Consider the following 21,906-nt stretch of genomic DNA (forward strand, 5'->3'; position numbering starts at 1 on the left):
GGGGGGGGCACGTACTGCCCAGAAACAGGGAAGCTTCCTGCAGTGTATGAAGGCATCAGGCTCACACATCTCAACTTTGGCTCCTGCAGGAAGATGGGCAAAGACCTGGAGAAATCCAAAGTGGATCAGCTCCCGTGAAAGAGCAGCTCAGCAAGCGTGCAGGTGGTGGCGTGGACGGAGAGAGAGCTCAGTCATGGAAGAAAGAAATGGCCGGGTTCCAGTCGGAAAGGTAGCTTTCCCCAAGTAGCTCCTTGGTGCCCGCTCTTCCACAGGCAGCCCAGGGCTGCGCCCAAGGTCACTATTAAATGAACCTTGTTTCCGAAGCTTTGTCATCTGCGGCCTTGCTGACCCCAGAGGCTACCCCTCCTAGGGCGAGACAGTTCTGGGATTATCAATGCCTCGCCTTTGTGTGTGCCTTTCATATGCAAACCAACCAATCCAGACACCACACCCCCACCACCTCCTCCAAGGGCTTTAGCCCTACCAGAACCACTCCAGGGCCAGGTACCCGACAAGGGACAGCTCCCAGGCCCCAGAGCCACTCCTAAGCCTGTTTGCTCCGCCTCGTCCATTCCTTCCTCAGGACACCACAGTAAAGGCTCTTGTCCAGGTCTTCCCCTCAACCTCTGCCTCCTGACCGACTCTGGTGCCTCCCCCACGGAGCCCTGCATGGGGGTTGTGCCCCCTCCTCTTGAGAACAGTGACCTGCATGCTATCTTTCAATGGCAATTGTCTCCTTATCTGTTCTTGGCCTCACTATGCCTGAAAAACAAGAAAACCTACATTTTAAATAGATCTGGACATCCCCCTGCATCATCAGGCTCCCTTGGGAGCTGGAGGGGTTAGCAGTGAGGGAGGGACACAGGGTGATGGGCGGACTGGATCCCCAAGCACCATCCTCTAAACCTCTGCAGGTATACGGGGCATCTGTGGTGCCTTCTCTCTAAATTCACTCTAAGTGAGGCCTATTTCATTTATCCTGTTACCGAAAAGATGCTGCATTGTTCTCATTTCTGATACAGTGCTTCCAGAATATAGATGGTATTAACGTTAATTCTTTTTTTTAAAGATTTTATTCTTTTATTTGAAGATCATGACCTGAGCTGAAGGCACACGCTTCACCAACTGAGCCCCCCACGCGACCCTAACATAATTCTTACGAATGTATCATTCCCAGGTCACTGAACGCTCTGGAATTAGACTGTGTTAACTGGTCCACTCAAGTCTGACATAAGCAGGAGACCTTTGAAACATTAAAAATCATTTCTATATGCTGTGAGCTGAGATAAGATAATCTGTACAGATAAGATAATCTGTACAACTAACCTCATTATTCATTTCAATAAATGTTCGTTGGTTTGTATTTTTATTAGTTTATTAATTCACGGATGAATCATGAGGAACTGACATTTGGAAAACCGTCCCTTATTTTGTTTTTATTTCTTTTTTTTTATTTTTTTTTAAGAGTTTTATTTATTTATTTATGTGACAGAGAGACAGCCAGCAAGAGAGGGAACACAAGCAGGGGCAGTGGGAGAGGAAGAAGCAGGCTCCCAGCGGAGGAGCCTGATGTGGGGCTCGATCCCAGAACGCCGGGATCACGCCCTGAGCCGAAGGCAGAGGCTTTAACGACTGCGCTACCCAGGCGCCCCTGTTTTATTTCTTTTTTAACCTGTGTTATTATGCCATTTATAAAATTCTTTGCTGATTAAACACTTCTAAATTTTATGTACCCAAAATAAAGTGTCCTTGCATGGCAAAAACAAACGAAAAACAGCAACAAGTATTTCATTTCACTCTCAAAACAACACGCGAAAGTGGGTGTGAGGTCTTCCACAGAAAACACCGGCTGACAACAGGTTCAGTGAGCTGAGAAAGAAGAGAGAGCCAGACCCCGAACCGGGGTGCATCCAAGTCGAAAATTCCCGGCTGCTTATCTGCCACCGAATTTCTAAAAAAGGATCATTAACAGTGTCATCCAAACCGATGTTACCAAGAAGGGCAAAGACTTTTTTAAATTTAACACCACATGCTGGACACCTTCCACGGATAAACACAAGGGTCTGCCTCATGCTTTTCCTAGTGTTCCACTCTAAGAAGGTTCCACACTCAATCAGTTCAGGTGGGACAATGTGACGTAATAGAGGTACATGCCTCCATTCCTTACATTGTAACATGAACGCCAGAGTGCCAAAGACTTGGAAAAAGCATTTTTAAGAACAGGTGAATAAATTAAAATCCTGAAGTAGAGAAGCCCTTTCCCATATGGGACATGAAGAAACACACAAAAAGAATCAAGGAAAATCCAATAACGTGATCCCATAAAGAAATTGTAAAAACCTACACTGTGTAAAAGAAAGAACAAGCAAACGAATGAAAAATGGATGAAATAAATGAAAACATGGAAAAAAATTTTTTTTAAGATTTGTTTATATGAGGGGCACCTGGGTGGCTCAGTTAGTGAAGCGTCTGCCTTCGGTTCAGGTCATGATCTCAGGGTCTTGGGATCGAGCCCCGCCTCAGGCTCCCTGCTCAGTGGGGAGTCTGCTTCTCCCTCTGCCTCTCCCCTCCCCCACTCGTGCCGTCTCTTCCTCGCTTTCTCTCTTTCAAATAAATAAAATCTTTTTTTTCAAAAAAGATTTTATTTATTTGAGAGAGCTTGTGTGTGCATGCAGGGAGAGGGGCAAAGGGACAGGGAGAGAGAATCTCAAGTAGACTCCCTACTGAGTGTGGAGCCCTACACGGGGCTGGATCCCAGGACCCCAAGATCATGACCTGAACTGAAATCAAGAGTCAGCCACTCAACCTACTGAGCCACCCAGGTGACCCTGGAAAAACAGAATTCTAACACATCATCCCAAATATGAAAAGAGCCTGTACTAATACACAAGGATAAAAATCCCACCTGAAAAATGGGTAATACATGAAAAGCATACAGAATGGTAATGATCAAAGAACATAAAAATTATATATATTCAGGGGTACCTGGCTGGCTCAGTCAGTGGAGCACGTGACTCGATCTCCAGGTTGTCCATTCGAGCCCCACATTACGTATAGAGATTACTTAAAAATAAAATCTTTAAAAATATACACATATATATATATATTCAACATCATCAAGGAAATGAAAATTGCAATAGAATACCTTCTACCTTCCCCACTACTTTAAGGTTTTTAAGGTTAAAGGCTTTGGCAAAGGTATGGAAGAACAGACATCTTTCATTCATTAACAGAAGTCATGTATGCCAGGCACTGAGCTACGAATAGCAGTGAACAAGGTCTCTGCCTGCAAGGACTGCGTATTTCAGGTGTGGTAGAGAGGAGGACCAGACGATAAGGCAGGAGGAAATAAACAATCATTCAATACTTATTGTTCGTAAAAGTACAAATAAGTACAACTTCATTGCAGGGCAATATGGCAGTACCTACGACAATGTTGTACTGGCAATTGTATTTCCAGATATTTATCCTGCAGATATTCTCACTCTCCCTTAAGCACAAGGTATGTGTACGCGCAAGCTCACTGGAGTTCTGGATGTAATTCTGGAAAAAAAAAAAAAAATGGAAACAAGCCTGATATTCCTCAAGAAAACAGATAACAGGACACCCAGAAAATGGACCATAATGTAACCAGTGAAGATCGACTTTTGTTTTTTGTTTTTGTAAGGTACCCACATAGAAAGACTGAAAATATTTTGTTTGGGGGATAAAAAAGAGCAAGTTGCTGAAAATACATAATATGATCCCATTTCTCAAGTCCGGAAACAACAGATGCTGGCGGGGATGCGGAGAAAGGGGAACCCTCCTACACTGTTGGTGGGAATGCAAGATGGTGCAGCCACTCTGAAAAACAGTATGGAGGTTCCTCAGAAAGTTGAAAACAGAGCTACCCTATGACCCAGCAATTGCACTACTGGGTATTTACCCCAAAGATACAAATGGAGTGATCCGAAGGGGCACCTGCACCCCAGTGTTTATGGCAGCGATGTCCACAACAGCCGAACTATTGAAAGAGCCTAGATGTCCATCGACAGATGAATGGATAAAGAAAATGTGGTGTGTATATACAATGGAATATTACTCGAGGCCATCAAAAAAATGCAATCTTGCCACTTGCAACGACATGGACAGAACTAGAGGGTATTATGCTAAACAAAGTCAATCAAAGAGAGACAATTATCATATGATCTCACTCATATGTGGAATTTAAGAAACAAAACAGAGGACCATAGGGGACAAGAGGAGAAAGTAAAATGAAATCAGAGAAGGAGACAAACCGTAAGAGACTCTTAATCATAGGAAACAAACTAAGGGTTGCTGGAGGGGAGAAGGCGGGGCGATGGGGTAACTGGGTGACAGACAGCGAGGAGGGCACGTGATGCAATGAGCACTGGGTATTACCTAAGACTGATGAATCACTGACCTCTACCTCTGAAACTAGTGATACATTATGTTAATTAAGTGAATTTAAATTTAAAAAAGAAATCAATCTCTGGAAATAAATAAAATAAAAAATAAAAATAAAAATAAATTAAAAAAGAAAGGGGCACAGAGCACCTGGGTGGCTCAGTCAGTTAAGCATCTGATTCTTGGTTCCAGCTCAGGTCATGATCTCGGTGTCGTTGAGACTGAGGCTGGAAGGGGGGCTCTGCGCAGAGTGTGGAGCCTGCTTGGGATTCTCCCACTCCCTCTGCCCCCTCCCCGCCCCACTCGTGCGTGTGGGCACGCTCGCGCTCTCTTTAAAAAAAAGGGGAGGCACACGCATTTCTATTAAGTATGTATCATGTGTGTCCAAATAGTTAGACAAAAGTAGGTTAATGTAGGACTAAGAAAAATCTGTGAAGTGGGATTATGGAAAACTTTCTACAGTACAAATTTCTGTACTGTCTGGCATTCTGTTTTATAGTAAGTATGTGCCACTTTTTTACTCAGGAAAAAAACACATTAAAAAAAAAGGAATGTATTTAAGGATCACTTGGCTTACTCAGTTTATATTCCCAAACTTCAAGCTAAAAATTAATCTGGAAAGAACACGTTAGCTATGGAGAAAGTGTAACAAGTAATCCTTTGCCTCATTCCTTAAATTCAAAGTCACTGATATAACTGGGGAGGGGGGCAAGGTAACTGTGCGTACCACTTGCCAAACACTGTTACTCACTTAGTTCTCTAGGCAACACACAAATGAAACCATTCTAACTCCACAGGTGAGGAATCTGAGGCTTCTAGAGATTAAGTGACTTCCCTAGAGTAGAGGCTGGTAAAAACGCAGCTGCCATCTGTCCTGGTCTGGGAGCAGGAAGACAGGACTTCCCCGCCCTGAGTTCTTATCTCCCTGGCCATTCCCTCAGGTCACTGTGGGTGGAGAGCATGCGGGGAGAGGGGAGCAACTGATTATGGTTTTCTGTTCAAGGAGGCATTTTCTACCCCCTCCATTCCTTCACAGTTCTCTTCCCCACTCACCCTCAGAGCTGCATCAGGAGTAGCAGGTGACGGGCACCGCTCCCAGAAATGCCCGGGGTGGGGGGGTTTCTCCCCTTCCAGAACTCTGCAGTTCGTTATCACATCATACCACTCAATCACTCCCCAGGCTTGCCTAATTGCACCACACAGGAGAGAAAAGCAGATTTCACCTCTCTCAGCCTATCCTTAAAATGGGAATAATACCTTTTCAGAGGATTATTCAAAAGAGAATATCAGAAAGTGTAAATTCTACAGTACTGAGCAATGCGTCACACACTAAAGGCTGAGGTCCTTGCACAAAGCTTTACTTTGCCGAGGATCCAAGCAAAGTAATCCTCAATGAAACAGCTCACATCATGTAGGGAGGGGTCCAATGCCTTTGTAATCACAAAGTTAAAGACAGTATTTTAACAACCTGTGTAGGAAATGTCTCCTCCGGATTAAGTCTATTACCTGGTTTCATTCACAGTGAATGAAGTGAATGAAGAATAGTGAACTTCAGCAGGCCTTCTTGGCTTTCATCTGTCCCAAAGCTACCACCTTACAGTTCACAGTTCCAAAAGGTGCAATTCTTAGTTCTAGAACCAATCCTGTGTTAATCTTTGAATTAGGAAAAGGGTAAAAATAGCAAAAAATTTCGAAGTCCCAATTTGATAACCTTGTTAACTTCCAAAACAGAATTAGGGATGGGGTAGGGCAAATAAATAAAAATTAAATATATATACACACACGTGTGTGTGTGCACACGTGTGTGCGTGTGTGTGTGTGCGAATGTGTGTGTGCGCGCGCACGCGAGTGTGTGTGTGTGCGTGCGCGTGCGTACGCGTGTGCGCGTGTGTGTGTGGCATTAAGGCAAACAAGTGTCCACTTCATCATCAATATGTCCTATGTGCCAGATACCATTGCGGTGCCCTATGGCATTAACCTATTTTATCCACATAGTAGCATTTACTCTGTAGAGATCTTATTTCCTCCACCTTACAAATGAAGAATGGAAGGCACTGAGAGGGTAAGTGACTTGCCCACATGGCCGCCCAACAGCTCAGCCTCAGCAAGGCAGCTGGGGAACGTGGCCATCTGGTCTACCACTCCCGCCCGTATCATTCACTCTGTGTTCCCCTAATCTCAGCCATCCTAAACCATTCAGGGTTCTTCAGACAGACAGTGTGCTTAACTGCAACCCATCCCACCACCGTGTGCACCAGGCTCACGCACGCACGTACGCACACCTCATTCTTGCCTTTGCTTGGGGCTTTTCTGTCTCCTCACTAAACCATCCTCTCCTTCCAAAGGACAGAAATTTCATTCCATGAATGAATGTAAGATGCCTGTAAGAATCCATTACTATATTTAAGATCCAAGAGTTCTTTGGAAGAAGATACCAAAGCTTCCTCTGTAACAAGCCATTCTTGCAAAGCTGTTCCTTATCTCCAAGTCAGAACTCCCCACACAGGTTGCCTGGGGTTCTCTTTCCTCTCTTGTCCCTAATTATTCCCCCCACGGCACACTTCTACCCCTTCCTTCTGGCTCCAGCCTTTAGGAAAGATCTGGCCAATGACAAAAAGGTTGATCTGGGACATTGCAGACCTCTATGCAACAGCTGGCCACCCATTCCTTAGGACTCCATGTCAGAAGAAGAGGACATACTTTGTTTTACAAACAGTTTTCACCATACACAAAATTAGCCACTGGGCTTGGTGGTAAGACACCACACGTAACACACTGGCTTCACACTGCACTGAGAAGTGAACATCCGATGGTTTAAGGATCTTACAGACAGAGCATCCCCTCCTGTTTTCAGAGACCTTTAAAAACACCATTACAAGGAAGAGGATATGGCATGGCCTCAAAGAAACAGTGTAATAGATGTCACAGAGCCAATGCAATAAACATCAAATACTATTAGCAGGTAACTCTTCAATTAACGAAAAAGGTTTTAACTGATGTGTCAAAACTACTGTTTTTAACTGAATCAATGACTATTTGTCATGTGACACAGAAGTAGAGGCTACTTTAAATAAGATATGCCAAAAAAAGATATTCAGTTCAGCATTATTAATAACAGCAACAAAAAGGGAGGAGAGAAAAAAATGAAATGGAAATAAAGTCACGCCTACTGTTCAATTTTCTGAGTATCTATAGAGTATCTACTTCAGTGTCAAGGCACCCAGCTTACTGTCGGGGATACAATGTTTAAAAAAGACAGATATGGCTCTTCCCTCATAGAGTTTCCATTCTATTACAGGAGACAGTAAAATAATTACATTGTCTATTTTCTTCCAGCAGTTATGCCACTATGCTCCGGTAAATAACAAAAAGAAACAGAGAAATAATATGCAGACATTTTAAATGATGGTAAAAAGGTTTTAGTGATGACAGAAAATGGGGCACCTGGGTGGCTCAGTCAGTTAAGCGGCTGCCTTCAGGTCAAGTCATGATCCCAGGGTCCTGGGATCGGGCCCCAGACCCAGCTCCCTGCTCAGCGGGGAGTCTGTTTCTCCCCATCCCTCTGCCCCTCCCCCTCCCTCTTCCCCGACTCATGCCCTATCTGTCTAATAAAATCTTTAAAAAAAAAGAGACAGAAAGTATTACAAAAACAGTTTTTAATAAAATCAAGAAACAATTTTATGAAGAATTTGATCTCATCGATGTAAAAAAAAAAAGGTATACAAAGGAGATGCAATGATTGTAAAATCCATCTGTAAGAATATTTGATTTAGAGTAGCTAAGAAAAATGATGAAAGGAACTTTTACACTGGAATAGGGACAATTTCCAAGCCACAAGGAATAGTTCAATGTGAAATGGGGCAAGAATCAATGACTATCAGGGCTATTGGACAAACACCTATACATGGGTCTGTTTCTGGACTAATACTCAAGAATACAGCTTTTTTAAATGCTCCAAGTGGCATTTTAAACCAGTGAGACAAGGATAAAATAGGCAGTAACTAGTAGGTTAACTATTTAGAAAAATAAAGGTAGACCCTTATATCACATCATAAATTCCAAATGCAACGTGACAGTATAAATCTCACTGGTAAAGCTGAAATGTGTGTGTGTGTGTGTGTGTGTCCGTATATATAATGTAATAATTCAAAACATCACTAAATACCTAATTATTAAGTTTCAAAAAAACATTCCAAATGCATTTCAATGTTAAAATTTAGAACCCTGGGGCGCCTGGGTGGCACAGAGGTTAAGCGTCTGCCTTCGGCTCAGGGCGTGATCCCAGCGTTCTGGGATCGAGCCCCACATCAGGCTCCTCCGCTATGAGCCTGCTTCTTCCTCTTCCACTCCCCCTGCTTGTGTTCTCTCTCTCGCTGGCTGTCTCTATCTCTGTCGAATAAATAAATAAAATCTTAAAAAAAAAAAAATTTAGAACCCATGAAATGAAATTTAGGAAACTACTAAGCAATTCTGGGGGCAGGCATTCTTAGAGTAGAAGAAAAGCTATTTTAAAAGACTGAAAGATTTTACAATAGACACTTCAAATAAACTTTTTACACACACAAAAAAACCATGATATAGATCCCACAGCATGAATATAGTTATCACACAATAAATATAGTTAAACGGCCAGCAACCAACAGGAGAAAATGTCTGCAACGAACAGCAACTAGAAGGCTGACACCCTCCATATATGGCGTGCTCTTACCATCAACAAGATATAAACACCCCGACAGAAAAATGTGCGAAGAACACGAACATAATTGATGGAGAAACTTAGAAGATCAAGAACTCTATTTTACAATATTCAACCACACTGGCTGCTACATGCTAGCTCACGATAAGCACTATGATAGAAATGCTGCTTTAAGTTCTACGTTTCACTACTCAGACAAAAGCCACCATGTCCAATACTGGGAAAGAGATAGTAGAACGTGCCCAGCTGGCTAGTGTTGTCAGCTGGAGCATTCTGCTGCGAAGGCAAACGCAATTTGGTAAAAATGCGTCGAAAGCCTTATTCAAACCCTTTGGTCCAATAATCCTACTTCGAAGGTAATTTACTATTTTTTTTTTAAACATTTTACACAAAGACAACAACTAAAGCTAAGTGTCCATCCATGAAACTGGTGAAAGCCACGGACCTGTAACCTGTGATACTATGCACCCATTACAAAAATTTAAGTTCTCAAAGCATTTTGAGTGAAATGAGGAAAGCTCATCAATCTAGTATATCCGGAGCTGGACTAATGCTTAAAGACGCACACATGAACGTACGTGGGAATCAGGTTAGCAGCGGTCCTCGGGTGAAATTGGAAGCGATTTCAATTTTTTCTTCTCATCTTCTTCCTTATACGTGTCTAAATCATCCAAATTTTCGGGGCGCCTGGGTGGCACAGCGGTTAAGCGTCTGCCTTCGGCTCAGGGCGTGATCCCGGCGTTATGGGATTGAGCCCCACGTCAGGCTCCTCTGCTATGAGCCTGCTTCTTCCTCTCCCACTCCCCCTGCTTGTGTTCCCTCTCTCACTGGCTGTCTCTATCTCTGTCAAATAAATAAATAAAAATCTTAAAAAAATAAAATAAAATAAAATAAAATAAATCATCCAAATTTTCTACAATGAGCATGCTCCTTTAATAACCAGGAAAATGCAACTTAAAAAGTATCTAAAGTAAATACACCAAACTGACACAGGATGGTAACAGCATAAGGCAACTCTTTTCCCGTTTTAACTTTTCTATCCTGAACAAAGGAGAAAGTCTGTTTTTTGTTTGTTTTTTTTTTAAATTTTATGTATTTATTTGACAGAGAGAGAGATAGCCAGGGAGAGAGGGAACACAAGCAGGGGGAGTGGGAGAGGAAGAAGCAGGCTCCCAGCAGCGCAGGGAGCCCAATGCGGGGCTCGATCCCAGAACCCTGGGATCACACCCTGAGCCAAAGGCAGAGGCTCAACGACTGAGCCACCCAGGCACCCACTGAACAGAGAAGAAAATCTTAAAAAGGCCTAGCATGAGGAGTGCCAAACATGGTGCAAAGCTGGCTGATTACAGGGAGGAGGGCTTGGAGGCAAGGCAGGCCAGGCAGGCAAAGGCTTTGCAGAGGAGGGGGAGGGTGGATGGCGGGTGCACACTCAGTGTCTCCACTCACTCCTTCCTCAGCACCGCAGCATGGGGCCAGGAACAAGACCAGCCTCGGAGCCCAGCGCTCCGTGAACATTAGCGCATCTCTTCAGGCTACCTTTAGGCAAAAAAGCAGAGGCCCGGGGAGGAAAGCAAAGCTCCCCAGGTTGGTAGCATTTGACCTTCTTTGCAAAAGAAAGAAAACGGCCGAAGCCAGTCCACAGACAAGCACAGGGGCACAGAGGTCCTCGTCCACAGGGTCGCATCCCCAGCGGTCAGGGCCCGAGTCAGGCGCCTGGCAACTGACAGAGTTTGGGCTTGGCAACCAGCTGAGGCCACAGAGCTACCCGCAGGGAGCATCGTACCCTGCCACTGGGCCACCCCAAGCCCGGGAGGAGGCTGCTTCCATCCATAGGCGGATGCAGAGCCCCCCGCCCAGAAGCTGGCAAGCCCGCAGAGGACCAGCCTGAGGATCGGGCTGATTCCCACCCCTGGCGGGCTCTCCAAATTAAGGCCTCCAAGTTCTACGGAAAGGCGGCAGCCCGGGGACGACCAGCTGCTTCCACACTGCAGCTCCCGTGCGATTCAGTGCGACCCCACAGAGCACACCGTGGTCCCCCTGCCCCTCTGCTCTGCCTGCTTAAAAACACAGGGGCGATTAAGCCACTTGATGCCAGGGTGTCGACAAGGTGACCCGGGAAGGAAGTGCAATAAACACATACACACGATCACACAAAAACCACAAAAAACGCCATCTGTTAGGACACTGATCCACGTGTCCTGATAAAGGGAATCAGCAACTGTACAGCCATTATCATACCAGGCACTCTAAACAGCTGCATTCTTTCATGTCACAAAATTACACTTCTCCGTTTACATCAAGACACAGAGAAAAAGGAAAGGCAGCTCAGTCACGGCGTGAGGAAGTGCAAGAGTGGAGATTCAAATGGCAAAGCCCGTGCCACTTGTCTCAGGAAACGGTGAACGGTCCTGGCGCCACCACCACATGGGACTTCTGCCTGGCACGCGTGGAACCGAAGGGACAGCAGACCTCATATATCTAAGGTGCTCCATGTATGTCCAGCAAAGGATACGGGCCACGGTCACAGTAAACAGGAATTCTAACAACAGCTGCCGATGACAGCCTCTGCCCCGGGGAGGGCGCACCCCCGGCTGGCCCGAGCAACTCCATACTGAGCCGCCCACCTTCCAGACCACGACGCGGAGGCTCAGGGAGCTCTCACCGCCAGGAAGTGGAATCTTTCTGGCACAACAGTCTCCTTCCCAACTAACCCCACTGTGACCGGGCACGGAAACCAGCTAAGGAAGCCCAAGTGCGTCATCCGGGTCACCTCCCCGTTCCTGCTGGGAGGTCTGCCCCGCACCCAGGCTCTGCCCTGGCTCAGCGTGGCGGCCACTACCTTGGTTGAGATAGGTCAGAGTCTCTTCGTGCAGCTTCACGGCGGGCGATGTGGCCGCGCACAGCACGTACTGCAGGGGCGGCAGGCGGGCCTCGTTCTCGGGGGACAGCTGGGGCTCCTCTTGCTTGAAGATGGGCAGGGCGAGCACATCACTGCAACACACAGGAGGGGGCGGTCAGGAGCAGGGCCCCCAGGAGCCCACCGGCAAAGACAGAGCCAAGCTGGAGAAGTGGGCCCTGACCAGGGCCATCAAGGGCAACACAGCAGAGCCGCTGCAGTGTGCCGCCGGGGTGCAGACCTCACGCATCACCAGCGCTCCAGGATGCTCGTTTCAAACCGAGCCATCCAATCCTTGATTCTATTTTTCACTCAATGACCCTCCAGAGATTTACTGAATCAAATCAGGGAGGCAAAAACGCCAAGTTACCTAATATCTACAGATTACCGAAATCATCTCTGTGACAACTGGCAGCAACAGAGTGAACTTTAAATGCCACATGGTTGCCATCCACAAGAGATTGCTCATTATGTAGTCTTGCTCTTAGTCGAAGAATCTGAACAAACATTTTCATTTTTTTAAGTAAACTATTCTACTCCTCAGCGGCTTCTCAGACCAATTCAACCTTGTCCTCAGGGCTCTGTAAACTATGCAAATAAAACTGCATTTCACTCATCCAGGCTGTGACACCCACCACTCCCCATCTTTTTTTTAAAAAAAAAAAAAAAGGACAGTTGGCCCATAACCCTGATTTTAAGGGTCAGACTAATACCTCCTAAATGCAAATGAGGAGGAAAGACTTAGGTTTTAATTCAATTTTCTTAATCAAATGCAAAATATCAAGATGCTCAGAAATCCTTTTCCTTCACCTCTGAACAAAACTCTCCACTATAACCAAAAAAATCAGCCTCCCATTAGCCTGGGACTTGTCTCTAGATGTACTTTTTAAATGCCCTGGCAAGGGAAAAAGGAAATTCTCGAGAACATGAATGACCCATGAGCAGGAGAGGCTTAGTTTAAGACCTCTAAATTATAAACAGCATAGAAACAGGTGCCCCAAAAGTGCCAGTGCCCTTATCTTGATAACCCTCCTCCCTCTGAGTGTCCCAGGTTATGAATCAGATTCACCGACCCCACTTCACTATATAAACAGCCGTCACTGGTACAACGTGTTCCTCATACAATACAATAAACCAGTCTTCTCTAAAACACAAACCCAGCACACACCCCAGCAATCCCAAACAATTCTCAGAAGTTAAAGTCTGGCTTGGAGCACACCTGGAAACTCTGTGTGGGGGCTGCCTCTGCCACCGTCCCCAGCCCAAAGACAGGAGCGCAGTGGTCTCTTGGCTCCCCCCACACCTCACCTTCCTTTTGCCACACTGGTGCACACTCCCAGCCCAAGTGGTTATCTAGGAACATAGGAGCAGCAGGCCTGCTCACCTGGGGATTGCATAATTTCATGTTTGCCGAGACTGTGTTAAGTTAATAATCCATGGGCTGCTGCCTTTAAATTTAAAGAAAAGAAAAAAAGAGAAAGAAAGGAAAAAAAGAAAAGGAAAGGAAAGAAAAAAGAGAAGTAGGGGTGGTAAGAACCATCACTCAACAGTAATTTATTTCAAGCCTGGCACCCTTATTTGCCAAGGAATAAAAGTCACGAGAACATCAAACAGAAAAGGGGAAGAAAGGAGTAAAGGCCACTACCTTGGTAAGGTCAGACAACTTGCAGAGGTTCTGCAGGGCAAGGAAATGACCGAAAATAAAATACACTAACCAAGGAAAAAGACAAGACTCTCTCTAGAGTTGAGGAAACCAATGGCATAGTCACTGACCATCACTTTGGCCTTCAATGAGGTCAGCCTCTAAAAGGGTTAAAACCCCAGTTTCCAAGACATGAAATAAAAAAATTTTTTCTCAACAGCATGGATCAAATGCTTCCTTATGCACGGTCCCTGAATGACCCCAGAAACCAGTATGGCTTTCTGGCACCTTTCACCCCAATTCCCACCCCACTTCCCAACCCCTGAAACAATACCAAAATCCTAAAAAGGTATCTAAGGAATTCCACAGACCAATTTCCATTTCAGAAGCAGAAGCACCTCCCATACAAGGGGAGAACTGTTCCTAATGGGATGACACTTTAAGTATCCAGGAAGTTTTAAATACACTCACATTCCACTCAAGGTCACCTTCAAACTCACTTTTAAGATATGGCAACATATTTAACGGCCACAAACTAAAATGTAGGCAAAACCACAACCATAACCCATCACACAGTACAATAAAAATGGACTCCATTGCAGCATTTCAGGCAGGTGAATGGACACAATTTTCTGCAGAGACTAACACCTGCCCTGTGGACTTGTGACATGCCCCAGAGCAGCTTCCCTCTGGTGACATTTCCATGGTCTGCAGGGAAGGCCATCATTCCCTAATTAAGTGTGAGAGTTAGGAGACCTCCTCCTATTCAGGCGCATGAATAAAAAACAGAGGACACATCAGATAAACCCAATCATTTCTTTGCTTCTGGAACGGGGCTGTCTTCAGAGAGGACTAGTGGACACATACTTATCAGAAACCAGGATTTCCAAATAACGTGTACTGTAAATCTGAGTGGGAACTTCTTGGGAGGGAGAAAAAAAAAAGGGCACTCAGAATAGCTCTCACTTCAGGGCTATCGGCACCAGCGATTCCTCCCAGCTCATCATTCACTTTCTCTGAGCCCATACCAAATGCCCTTTGGGTTAAATTAGGCACATTTCATAAACTGTGACTAGGATGGAAATAAAGACAGGCTAAAGCTGGTTCAGGCGAGTTCAGTAAATGAAATGACTGCCCATTAGTGCCCAGCGAGCTGCAGAACAGGGAAAAACAATCCTCCAGGAACTGAAGCTAACGGGGCTCTGACTTCCTTAAAGGGGATAAGAGAGAACTTTGAAAAACAAGCAGGACTTACTTTTCCCTTTGAAGAGCACTAGTCAAGTCCCTGCAGAAGAAGAAAGATTTCCATCAAGGGCAATAAACGTGCGCGCCCCAGGCCAATACACGCAAGACCACCTGGAGGGAGGGGGCAGCCAGTCCCTCTGAGCCCCCGCCCGCCGGCCCGCGAGGCTGAATCGCAAGGTTGGCCCTCGCCGCTCACTCTCCCCCTCCGGCCGCCCAAGGACACCGGAGAGGGCGCGAGGTTCGGAGAGACCCGGGCAGAGAGGGGCAAAGAGCAGGGGACTAGACTTCCCCGCGACGGGCACCGGACTGAGGGCAGGAAGTTTCCTCTGCTCCGACGCGAGCGGGGAGAGGAGAGACGGGGGAGGCAGACGGCCCCGGAGGCTGCGGCCAGCAGGTATGTGCTCCGCGCCCGCCAGGGTCGTCAAGGGACGACGGGTCCCGCCGGGGTCCGTCCCAGGCGGGACCCTGGGCGATGTCCCTCCCAGTCCACAAAAGGGCGGACAGCCGGGGGCGGGGGGGGGGGCCGGGCGCAGCGAGGGCACTCAGGACCCGGGACCCTGCGGCTCCCGCCCCGCCCCGGGACGTCCGACGGCGCCTCGCCCGCGGACCCCGGCCGCGCCCCGTCCAGCCGGGGCGGCGCGGCCCTTACCGCAGGTAGCTGCCGGAGTTGTGCTGGTTATAGTGCTCGGGCTGCGTGTGCCAGAACAGCATGGCTGCAGCTCCGCGCCCGCCGCGCCCCAGGCGTAGCAGCGAACCAGCTGCGGTCCGCGCTCACCTCTCCCGCTCCCCTGGAAGCCGCGCTCACAACCGGCGGTGCCGCCAGCCCGGCGCATTTATGGACGGCCCGGGGGCGGAGCCACGGCCGGACCCGCCCCACTCAGGCGGCGCGGCGGGGCGGTGGCCTTCGGAGGCCGCGCACCTGGCTGACCCGCTCGGGCGTGCCCTTCCCGGGAGCGAGCGCGCCTCGGGGCTGCGGGACTGGCGGGGGTGGCGCGGCCGCGGACAGGGGCTGAGGCCTGGCCTACTCTTTCGCCCCCGAGGGTGGAGTCCAGGTGACCCTCACCACCGCCCCGACGACCTCCCGCGTTTCCCCAGCGCACCGCCCTTGACTCTGCGCCCAGGGCGGGTCGCCACAGCGGCACCGCGGCTGGGGAAAGGCTGCCCTGAGCTTGGATGTTAGGGTCCCCGAACCGGACATTCTCCACCCCCTTACCTTGCTCTTGTTTTTTCATTCCACTTTACACTCTCTGCAATCGCGGTACTTTTTGTTCATTGTCTTTTCCACTAGAACGTAAGCTGCAAGAGGGCAAGGCCTGGACTCCAGCTCATCGTGTTTTCCCAGTGCCTAGAAAACTGCTTGGGATATAGTAAATGCTTCATAAATATTTGTTGAATAAATATGAAAAAAAGGAATGCATCGAGTGGGTAATCAGAGGAGGCTTCCTGAAGGAAGTGACATTGCGCCAAGACCTTACAGACTTGGAGGAAGCATCTCTCTGAGCATCTGGAGGGGAAGTGGGTCCAGGCTCTGGTTAGTAATTGCCAAGGCAGACCAACTTTAGCATGGCTGGGGCTGGGTGACCAAGGGGATAAGGAAATAAGGTGAGAGAGGTGGACACGGCAGATCACAGAGGGCCTGGCAGGCCCTGGCATGGAGCTGGGATTTCTAAGGGTGTTTTCAGCTTCAGAAGAGAAGTTGAATATGTGATTTGCCTTTTGGAAAGATCCGTCTGGAAGAAGTATAGACAGTGGCTCATGGTGCAGGGGGGGTGGGGGCGGGGGTGGTCAATAAGGACGGAGTGGAGGTCATGGAGCCATGACTCACACCCAAGTGATATCCCCCGCTCCATGCCACAGAGCCTGGAACAGAGGAGCTGGACATTCTGTCTCTGAGTGTTGATGGAATGGAATGAAATCCCTTGAAGCCCCAGACTTGCAACTCCAGCTCCCCCAAGCATGGATGTGGGTAAAACCCTCCCTCACTCTGCTCTCGAAGCAACTCTTCCTCCAGCACAGGTCATGGCTGGCAAGACACTTCCTCAAAGCAGCTCTCAGGGACTACTACCTCCCCACTGCTCTTCTACCCCATGAGGAAAATAGAAATGTGTCATCCAAACCCCCGGCAAGGAAGGACTTACGGTGTGAGCCACGAGGAGTGCTGTAAGCAGAGAGCCCTTGGCCATCAGCCCCTTCAGGGACAGCCTTTGCGGCAGAGAGCCTCCTTGCCCACCCTCCCTGGGTGTCCACATCCCAATGCCCATTGAGACAGGAGAATGAAAGTCTGGCCATCTCTGCGGATTGGCTCTTTTAGCCCCAGGACTCCCCGAGGGGCCCGTCAAATGTGTCATGGGTACCTCCCATGGGACCTCCCTCAGTCCACTCCTGCTTCCTTCCCATCCCTTGCACAGGTGCTAATCTCAAGGAAACTTCCTAATAAACATCCTGAACGCTAAGCTCTGTCTCAGGGTCCATGACAAGCACAGCATCTAAGTGGGAGGCTCTCTGGGGTGGTGTGCGAAGAGCACACCCGTAATGGATCCCTTCACTGGACAAGTACCCCAGAGCACCTGCCACGTGCAGACATGGCACGGGGTGTGGGTGGCACTCTAACTGGAGAGGCCGGTGGGAAAGCAAGAGTAGAGGCTGCTCTAGGAGTACGACGGAGGGTTGTGGAGCTCTGGACAGCCCCCCGGGAAAGTGATGTCTCCTGCTGGATGGGTAAGCGGAAGTTAGGCCAATCTGTGAAGCGGGGCTTGGAGGAGGGTCTCCAGCTATGCACACAGCATGTGCAAAAGCCCGGAGGAAGGGCTCCAGTCGTGGGAAACAGATGACCCAGGTTCGGACCTGGGTTTTCCACCTGACTCCGTCAGGATCTGTGACCCTGGGTGGAATAAATGGACTGCGTGCTGCTTCTCTCATCAGGAGGGCCCTGTGACTTGCTTTGACCATAGAATGCCAGGGAAATGATGCTGGCCCTGTTCCAGGCTGGCCCCTAGGAGGCCGGGCAGCCTTCTGCCTCTGCTTTCCTGGAGTTCCGGACCATCCTGTAGAGTGGAGATCAAAGCCCAGCCTGCCCCCAACCATTCCAGCCCCATCAGAGGCCATCTCAGATTTGGCAATGGATCTGCTCCTGCAGATACCACACAGAATGAGCGTGAGTCCTGCCACCCGGCCCTGCCCAAAATGCAGACTTAAGAGCCCATGATCTTCGGCCACCATCAATTCCTGTCCTAAACCCGGGCATTCCTTTCTTGGAACGAGGTTGGGCAGATGTGCTGGGATCCAGATGTGTGTCTGCTCCTGAGTAGTAGCCTGGGGCCCCCCCAGCGTCCTCAAAGGACAGCACCCTCTTGGCCACTCCACAAGGGATGCCAGCTGCACTTAGAGGAGGTCACCATGAAGAATCTGGAGACTGATACCCGGGGGGATGGTTTCCACGAGTGAACAGGAGTTTAAGGATGGCCAAAGTAGGTGGGGAGGTATCCTAGCCAGAGGGAAAAGTCTGTATAATTATGTTTATCCCCGTATTGTTTATAATAGTAAACATTGGAGACAAAGGAAATGTCCATCAGTGGGAGGCTAGAGATATCATCTGCGGCCTGTTCACATGACGGAATTCTCCACACGCTTGAAAATGAACTAAAGCTCCATGGATGACACTCACAGCATGAGGTAAGGCAAAGAAGAGCAAGACGTGGATTACTATTGTATAATACGCTTTATCAGGTTTAGCAACATGCAGAATAGCACTAGCGGTTGTACACGAGTCTTTACCTATGCGGCAGGAAGTAATAGACCCAAGTCTCAGAGCAGGGATTACCTCTGCGGAGGGGGGCTCATGTCGGGGCTCACACAGGGGCCGTCAACTGTGGGCCATTACCATGAGCGGCCATTAGAACATTCTTATATATTCTGGCAATCTGAAATATTTCATTAATAGGTGTATTTTTTAAAATTTTTTTTAAGATCTTGTTTATTTATTTGAGAGAAGAGAGAAAAAGCATGAGCAGGGGAAGGGGCAAAGGGAAAGGAAGAAGCAGACTCCCTGCTGAGCAGGGAGCCCAATGCAGAGCTCCGATCCCAGGACCCTGAGATCACGACCCTGAGATCACGAACTAAGTCAAAGGCAGACGCCTAACCAACTGAGCCACCCAGGCACCCTTCATTCATAGATTTATTTTTGGGTACATGCAAAGCCCAGAAGCATCGGCAGCCAAGGGTGTGGCATAGAAAAGAAAAGAAAAGGATCACATTTGCCCTGAACCACAATTCAAGTTTCACATGCTTTGCCTGGAGAGGACAGAGCCCCTTCTAAAACAACTGGAAAAGGCAGGTATGGAGGCTCCCAGGTATTTGTAGGTAGCAAGCAGCTTCCCGTCTGCCCAGACCCCGTGACCTTTCCCTGGACAGGCCCAGCCCATGCCCTGATGTCAGCCCCTCAGGGCCCATACACGGACGAGGGACTGCTCATTCTGGGGGAAGGTGAGAAGGAGGCGTCCACACCTGCTGTCCACGTCCTGGGAGGGCAGCGCTAGTGGACTAACAATGTCTGATGCTAAAAAGCCATTGATTTTGCTGACTGGGGCTCCCCGAAGGGGAGAAGAACTGAGACCCCCAACTGGGGGTTTTGGGAATAGCTACTCTGGGCTGGATGCTTTTCACAGTAGCCCTGGGGGGGAGGGGCAGTGTACCCTTTTGCAGACGGGGAAGGAGAAGCTGCCACAGAGTAAGGGAGCAGCTGGAGTGTGTAAGGCCACACTCCAGGAAAAGGCCGAGGGCCAAGAGGAGGGGCAGACTGTGGTGCCTGCATAGCCACCCCTCCCTAGAGGGACACCTTGTCTGCCCCTTGGCAAGGTCCCCGGCAGGTTCCCCTAGGTAGGGTGCCTCTGCAGAGCTCATAGGCAGGCATTTCCTCCTGGGGAGAGCCTCTCCCGTGGGTGCTGTTATGCCCACAGGCTAAACACGGAGAGTGCAACACTGTTAGGCTGGAGGCCGGGCCAGCCCTCACTGCTGTGCACATGGCCCAGACAGGAAAATGGGTGGCCCTCCTTAAAGTGCCCCAGACCCTGACTCCCACTGAGGGGCAGTGCCCTAGGCAGGGGATAAGGAGGAAGCTCCCACCTGCTGAGCGCCGCTCTGCATAGCTATTAACTTAATTCATGCAATCCCCACTTCACCTCTGCAAGGAGGGGAACTGGCTCCGAAGGTTGCAGTGACTTGCCTAAGGCAAGGTGACCGAGATTCAAAATTTGAACCCAGGCCATCTGACTCTGGACCTCTGTACTCGGTGCCCTGTTTGGCATAACCCCTTGACCCTCAGCCTAGGCCAGGGTATGGGAGGGGCAGCTGTGCACAGGGTTCTAGCCCAACCCAGGTCACACCCAACCTGCACCCAACAGCTGGGGACGGCTAGGATGTCTGAGGCCCTTGGGAGCTGACAGCCCTCCTGGGAAGGCAATGATCTTCCTTTGAGTCAGTGCCCTCAACAGGCTCTGGAATCTCCCAGGCAGAGGCCATGTCCTCCTCCAAAATGCATGCCCTGCCCCTGACACGGGGTCATCATTATGAGCCGCTGGATTAATCTGATTGACATTAACTGCCATGAGACAGCCTGGTGGGTGTTCGAATCGGAAACTCACCAGTGTGGTCTGTTACATCATTAACTAATCTTCTGGGAATAACCTAGAAATGCACCCAAAATTCAAAGGGTGGTACCAGGAAAGGAAAATCTCCTCCCTGCCCCCTCCACTTCTCCCCTCATTCAACTTTCCAGGGTTAGCAGTTTCCCTGGGCTCTTCCCAAATGTGTATGGGAGGCACACTAGGGATTTCGAGCTATCTAGAAATTTTAGAGCTAGGTAACACAGACAGGCTTCCTGGAGGAGGAGAGGAGGGGTAATTTGAGCTGGGGCCCTGAGGGAGGTAGGATTTCTGTGGTGAAAGAACAGAAGGGATTCTCCAGGCGTGAGGAACAGTGCGAGCAAAGGTGCAGAGGGAGAAAGAGTGTGCTGCTCTAGGGTTACAATAATGGGGGAGCCATGGGGTGTCCCCCTGGAGTAAGAAGGGGCCAAGTGACCGTAACTCTCCGTGACCTCTGACTTCTGGGGAGGGGACTGGTTGTGCCACCTTGGGCAAGTCACTTAACCTCTCTGTTGCTGGGTGCATGGGGGACGTTTGCTGAGGAGCGATCAGCAGCCGTCCAGGAGTGAGTGAGGGTAGGAGTGGGCAGAGGATCGGATTCAGCTGTGGTGGCTCTGGAGCTGAGATGGTCCTCAGAATTGTCCAGAAATTGAGCAAGGGATACACCCACACTCACGAATGTCCGTCCGATGCAGGTTGCCCCTAGGGAAGGGTGATGACCTTGAGCAAAGTGACTCAGCTGGAGGCGAGTCCTGGAGAGTGACCCAGACAGTGGTAGAACGCCCTGGGGGAGCCTGAGTGCCTCGGCGGGTAGGGGACCTGGCGGGGCACAGCACCCCCCAGGCTCTCCGAGCTGAGTCTCATTCATGACATGAAGGTGATGACACCCGCATCTTGCAGCTCCTGGGAGGATTCGGGGAGACAGTCCCTGGGGCGTGCAGGGCACCCTCTCCCTACCTTCTCTAAAGCACTTTCCACTTTTCAGCCGCACATCACCAATCTCGTTTTTAATTCTCGAACATTTAAAAGTGTGTGGTGGATCCAAAACCCAGGGGCTGGTTAGAGTTTCATTCTGCTGCAAGCAACAAAAGCCCCCAAATAAAGAGGGCTTAAAGGAGATAGACACTTCTTTCTCCCGTAACTTCTGTTAAGTCTAGAGTTAACACCATCCAATACGGTACCCACGAGCCCCACGTGGCCATGGAGCATTGGAAATATGGCCAGCCTTAGTCAGGATGTGTTGTAAGTGGAAGGTACAGCGATCCCCCCTTATCCGCAGTTCTAATTCCCCGCAGTCAGCCGCGGCGGGGAGCAGACGATCCTCCTTCTGATACATCGTCAGAAGGTCATAGCAGCCTGACGCAACGTCACTGTGCCTCCG

The 21,906-nt window shown here is 49.0% G+C and overlaps 1 protein-coding gene across 1 annotated transcript in view; it reads right to left on the minus strand.

Moving 5' to 3' along the window:
• TFCP2L1 (transcription factor CP2 like 1) overlaps window positions 1-15,597 on the minus strand; it is a 136,781-nt gene extending 121,184 nt beyond the window's left edge. The window contains exons 1-2 of the mRNA XM_040636877.1: window positions 15,536-15,597; window positions 11,943-12,094 (exon numbers count right to left, since the gene is read on the minus strand). Of these exons, the coding sequence (XP_040492811.1) occupies window positions 11,943-12,094; window positions 15,536-15,597 (214 nt within the window). The remainder of the gene's footprint in view (window positions 1-11,942; window positions 12,095-15,535) is intronic.
• Between the last annotated feature and the right edge of the window lie 6,309 nt (window positions 15,598-21,906).

Source organism: Ursus maritimus, unplaced genomic scaffold (genome assembly GCF_017311325.1).
Source record: "Ursus maritimus isolate PB19 unplaced genomic scaffold, ASM1731132v1 scaffold_1, whole genome shotgun sequence".
In the NCBI taxonomy this organism is placed as follows: domain Eukaryota; kingdom Metazoa; phylum Chordata; class Mammalia; order Carnivora; family Ursidae; genus Ursus; species Ursus maritimus.